The sequence below is a fragment of the Ctenocephalides felis genome, unplaced genomic scaffold (assembly GCF_003426905.1).
Source record: "Ctenocephalides felis isolate EL2017-DRISC unplaced genomic scaffold, ASM342690v1 CF-g0.4_SCAFFOLD_01886, whole genome shotgun sequence".
In the NCBI taxonomy this organism is placed as follows: Eukaryota; Metazoa; Arthropoda; class Insecta; order Siphonaptera; family Pulicidae; genus Ctenocephalides; species Ctenocephalides felis.
The window spans coordinates 85,570,115-85,576,128 of NW_020538040.1; the positions used below are offsets into that span (position 1 = coordinate 85,570,115).

The window sequence follows — 6,014 nt, forward strand, 5'->3', positions numbered from 1 at the left end:
TTGATTAAAATTTAATTATTGATTAGTATACAATCGCGCGGAAATCACCAAATTTTGATTTCATCATATTACCTCCACATAAAAGAAGACCAACATGTATATTTAATCAAAAGATTGCATATACTGTATTTGTCTAATGGCTTATCTAATCTTATTGTTTTGAATGCCTATATAAACCAAGATGCAGAAAAACTAATTATAGTGTTTTAACATAAATTACCTTCTTCGTTTCATATTTGTCACAAAAAAATTCAAAATGAAAATTGTTTTATTTTTTGCCGTTGCACTTGTTGCAACAATGGCTGAAGCCAAAATTTTCACAAGGTGCGGACTTGCTCAAGAGTTATTAAAACAAGGGTTCCCTAAAACTAAATTGGATCATTGTAAGTAATAATTATTGAAGTGACATATTTTACCTTTTATAATTTTCATTTCATATTATCATATTTCAACTATGTTTTTGAATTTAATATTTTATTTCAACTGTTGATTATTTTCAACTACACTAATACTAATAATTTATTAGTAGCGTGTTTCATTTTCAAATTATTTGTAGGACAAAGTAAGCACTACATTTTTCTTTACATATTATCAATTTATTAAAATTATTGCAACGATTTTGTTAATGTATTCAAATTATCAGTTTTTTTCAATTTTACTTTAAATTTACTATTTTTGTGTAGGATGGTATGTTTGCTACATGTTCTTATTTCTTTTTTAATCCATTGCTCTGAAAGGGGGTCAAAGAGCAAGAAACGCCTGTAAAATAAATAATAGTTTTTTTTCAAAGTCATTTAATTGTGAACATAATAGATTTGGGAGGGTTTAGCGGAACTTAAAGGTGTACTACTAATATCCGAGAAACAAGTGAAGTTAACTTTTTAACATTATTATTTTAGTTTTTTTTTGTTTGTGAGTACTGTTCTTTGGTTTACAATAGTTTAATACAAACGTTGCTTAATTGTTTTAAAATAGGTATTTTGTAATTTTAAGTTAGACTCAACCGTTTTCTTATAGAATCTTTATAAAAGCTTACGTGCGGGTGACATAAAAAGAACCAACTTAACCTTTACCCTTGTTACAAGATTTTACAAGAAATAAATTAAGTAAATAGTTATTCTGACTCTGCTGATAAATATTTCAGACAAAATACCAGATCAAGGTTATATACAGTGTTATCTCTGTAAACAATGTACCCATGAATCTTATATCTTGCATTGGTTAATTGATGTAGCTACAATTTTGTAAAATACTTTCAAAATTAAAAATAAGACATTGGACCTGTTTGCCCCCTGACCGGCTCATTTTATCCCGTCTGTGGGGTAAAAAGTACCAGGTTACAAATTTTTGAAAAACAGCGATCAAACACATTTCTGGAATGGTGAATTAGCTGGGATTTTCACTGAACATAGTCGGATAGTTGTTTGTTTGATATTTTTGTTTATTTGCTGTGATATAATTGGTTTAGTTTTCACAATATAATTGCTCAAAATTAAATTGGACTTTTGTGCATCGTTCTAAGCTTAAACAGTTGTACTGTTTTACATCCCAAAATTGCTACTGAAGAATTCATAATAATAAACTTATTTTGGAAAATGCGTAATTATTTTCAAGAACCTGAACAAATAATTTTAAAAAGAAACATTTACTGACCATTTTTTTATTTTTTGTATTTTAATAAAATTTTAGGGGTATGCTTGGTGGAAGCTGAAAGCTCCCGCAACACCGCTGCTGTTGGTCCAGCAAACAGCAACGGATCCCGCGACTACGGACTTTTCCAAATCAACAATAAATATTGGTGCTCAAATGGTGTTGCTGGAAAAGATTGCAACGTCAAATGCGAAGGTATACTTACTTAAGGGGGGCGATACATGTAACACGAAAAAAAAAATCGAATTTTTTTTTTTTCATAAATCGTTACAATAATATCTCAAAAATATGCCTGTAAATATTCAAAACAAAATTATCATTATTTATACAATAAAAACTCATTTAAGTGCCACGCCTCAACTCTTATCTGTTCTATGTGTCAAAACTTTAAACGCGTTTTTCTCAAAACGACATTTTTGAAATTTGCGGGCGGGATAACTCAAAAAGTTCTCAATCGATTCCAATGAAATTTTGCACACATCTACTTTACAGTAATAGCTTCTAGTTAAACCTCAAACATTCCAAAAAAATTTTCAAAAATTAACCCTTTTACCAAAAAAAAACATTGAAAAAAAGGTGAAAAATCGAACTTTTTTTCTGAGGTGTGCCAATTTGCGATTTTGTGACTTTTTTAAATTTTTTTTGGTTTAACTAGAAGATATATGTTTTATGAACACGTACAAACTAATTTTTTTGATTTCAAATCACCGCACGAAAAGTGAGAACGCCCGCAAATTGATGGCGTTTTCCGAGAGGGTCTTGGCAGATTTATTTTTACGGCAGCCATTTAAAAAAAAAAAATTAAAAAATTTTTTTTTTTGTGTATTTTAATATATAATAAATAACCCTAAAAAAGTTCAAAAAGATTCAGTCATTCCTTCCTAGTTTAAAAAGTCCTCAAAAAATGGTAAAAATTAAGGCGATTACATGTATCGCCCGTAATTATTAGCAAATTGAATTATTTTGATACATGCAACGCAAAGTTAACGGAGAATAGTTGTCTAATGTGACTTCTCCTATTTCTAGATCTGACCACCAACGATATTACCAAGGCCTCCAAATGCGCTAAATTGATCTACCAACGTCATGGCTTCACAGCTTGGTACGGATGGCAAGCCAAGTGCCAAACTACCCGCCCCAACCTCAGCTCCTGTTTCTAAATAACAATGACAACGGCAAATTATGATTTTTCTGTCTGATGAACAATTACGAATATTTTACTACAATGTAGTATTTAATTTAATAAATAAATAGAAAATGCAAAATATTTACTTGGTTTCATGCTGTTCTGCGAATTTTCTGTACAATCATTACCGTATTGATATTCGCCAGTTATTCATAATTCATAAAATACTAAAATTTTTATTGCAAGCAAAAAGAAAAAAAACAGTGCGTATTACGTTCAAAGCAATAGTTATATCAAGTATTGCGATTTTTTTAATGTATTTTAGACTTCAGACTTGAGAGACCTAAGAGCTCTTATGATAAATTACAAACAACATTTATTTTTTTATATATGGCGGCAGCCCAAACAGTTGTCCCATCACTATGTGATCAATTTGAGTATTATATTTTCTATAATATTTGAATGGATTTTGTTGATTTTTTTATTGATGTTATTATTCCAAGTGAAAACCGATGTCACTACTACTCGAGATCAGGCTGTTCGAGTATCGAATCTCTGATTCAGATCCCTTCGCTTTAACCACTTACCTAGCTTTACTAGCAATGAAAAATTAAGTAAAAATTAAATTCTTTAAATATTTATTTTTGTGTGCAACAAATAAAGTACACAAAAAATGAGGATTACTTTAAGCGAATAGTAATCATAAGGTTAATAAATTCTCTTTCAGATGATTATTCCAGCAAAAGAAACCATTAAAAAAGCAAAATATTAACAAAAAGTAAATATACAACCATTAAGTATGAATAAAAGCAAAAATACGAGATGAGTCAATTCATAACCGAACTCAAGACGTTCGGCTTTTTAAAAATGAAAAATTATTAAATACTCAAATTTCCACAACAATACTGTGCACCCAAACCATGAAAGGATTTCTATGCCATTAAACAATTTCAATATTTTGGAATTCCGAGCTTCAAAATGCGCTACATAATGGTGCATTCAAATGATTTTCGAATAAATTCAAATAAATTCGTCTCGTGCGAGGGAGCAACAATAAAGAATAGAGAATTAGTTCAGGCGGGGGCAACCTGAATGGCTTAGTCGAAATAGTGGATAAGCATATTAGATATCGAAAGGCCTGAAATTAGATTTTTTTCTTTAAAGCCCGAATGTTAACTGTAAAATGCAGCTATATTAAAAAAATATAATAAAATGCAGCGGTGTGTGAAAAAATTAAATGAATTAAAGTCAGAGAAGACGTTAAATTTCCTTTATCAAATAAAATTGTTTAGATTGAAATTTATAAAATCTTAAGAGGCAAAACTTCATACAAAAAAAAATTCCATACTTTTCAATATGCGATCTTATCATTGTAAGCGAGTTTTTATCAATATATAATTATCAGTAGTTATATTATTCAAATTGGAAAAAAATATTATAGATACAATAAAAATAATTGGCTCTAGTATATAACGCTAAATCTGTCGGTAATTATGATTTAATTAGTGATTGCAATTGTAATGATTTTAACAATTTTTTGAGAGAGCAGATTTAGTTTATGAGTCCGTCGCAAATGTTAGAAATTGTGTACTCATCAACACAGATTATATACATAATTGATCAAAATTTTAACTATACAAAGCACACACGCATATATTTTATAACAAGTAGAGTTTAGGTTGCTAATCTCTGTTTGCCCTCTATTTCATGCGGGTCGTATGTATTTCTAAATATGTCAGACTAATCCTTAACAATAACAAATGTTTGCATGAGCGCGCAATAGTACAAAACGCCCAAACTACAAAACGAAAATATTCCACATCAAATGTTAGTAGTCCCATTCCTCTCTATCCTGAACCAGATGACATGAAAAAAATGGTAAAACTGCTTTCTTGCCTGAAGCGATTATTCAAAGGCATTTCCTGTGAGGTTGACCAAATTATTTGTGGCGATTGAACCCTAGAATGTGATGGATTTCGAAGGATTCGTTAAAAGGACTGCGCATTCTAAACGTCTGCTTCAATAATCTCCACACACAGTATTGTTAGGGCACGTATAATGGAAATTGATCTTTATCTGTTGCTAGAGAACAGAGATTAAGTTTAGAATGGTTTTTCGTTAGAAACCTACTCACAAACACCTTAGCAAGAATACTGCATCATCACATTCTAAGCGATAATTTGATTTTATCTAATAAATCTCAAGATCTTGAGTTTAGAATGTGCTGATTTTCATAGCCTGGAAGAATAATTCTTCATAATGTACTACTGCGTGGTACATTCTAGTTTTCAGTGCAGATCTTTTGATAAATTTGTATGGAATATAGGATAGAAGTATTATCATTTGGCCGCCCAGGGGTGGATCTAGGCGTGTCTTGAATGAATTAAATGCGAGAACATGATTCTCTACGTACTTATTACAATAAGAAGAAATGCAGTTAGCAACACCTGCGTTTAGCTCGTTCGATTTATGCATCAGTGCACTTGATCTTTTCTATTCAATGCAACAGGATTGGTATTTATATAAAAAGAATATATATATATATATATATATATATATATAGATATATATATATATATACATAAATTTAATGTTGATGTATCTGTAATCTGACAACTTCTTTATACAATTTAACATCAGAACTTAAATGAGAACCTACCTATGAGCTGTTGGGATGAATATTGTTGATCTTAGATGACAAGCCAACAATTGTCCTACCTCTGCTTGATATATTCTATTATTAAAAATGATCTAACACTAATAATTTTCAATTTTAAGTAGCAAGGGCTTCTGTCACTTGGAAACACATTTCCAACTTATCTATATATTCATGTGAAAACCGATATTACCGCTGCTTGATATCAGGCTGATAAGGTCAAGGTCACGCAAAGACCATAAACTCACCACTAATTTTGGTTATTTTTTATTTAATGAGATCCATGACTTTGGCCTAAAGTTACAAATACACAAATAAAATTTGAAATTGTCCTGAATCAAGCGATTGATAAATACTTATTTAAGTCTTATAATTTATTTGAGAAGGTAGTGATATAGTATGCAATGTGTAATATATCTAGTCTTCCAGTACATAGGGCAAACTTAATATTTTCCTATTAAAAATAATCGTCCAACCCCATTGTTAACAGAATAATCCTCGTAAGCTCCATTACTGATATTATTTGTTACTATAGACCTGCGATGAATACAAATATGTTTTAATATTTCTCATTTCTCGTAA

General features: G+C 30.2%; 1 protein-coding gene across 1 annotated transcript; it reads left to right on the top strand.

Moving 5' to 3' along the window:
- The first annotated feature begins 256 nt into the window (after positions 1–256).
- Positions 257–2,810, top strand: LOC113375593 (lysozyme-like). The gene is made up of 3 exons (XM_026615526.1): positions 257–383; positions 1,690–1,845; positions 2,677–2,810. Exons 1-3 carry the CDS (start codon positions 257–259, stop codon positions 2,808–2,810), a joined length of 417 nt encoding a protein of 138 aa, XP_026471311.1.
- Positions 2,811–6,014: the final 3,204 nt, after the last annotated feature.

Excerpts from the sequence above, each read along its gene's own strand:
- LOC113375593 (XM_026615526.1), top strand. The coding sequence starts at position 257 with ATGAAAATTGTTTTATTTTTTGCCGTTGCACTTGTTGCAACAATGGCT. Across the intron at positions 384-1,689 it reads TAAAACTAAATTGGATCATT|GGGTATGCTTGGTGGAAGCT; the intron begins GTAAGTAATAAT and ends ATAAAATTTTAG. Across the intron at positions 1,846-2,676 it reads TTGCAACGTCAAATGCGAAG|ATCTGACCACCAACGATATT; the intron begins GTATACTTACTT and ends TCCTATTTCTAG.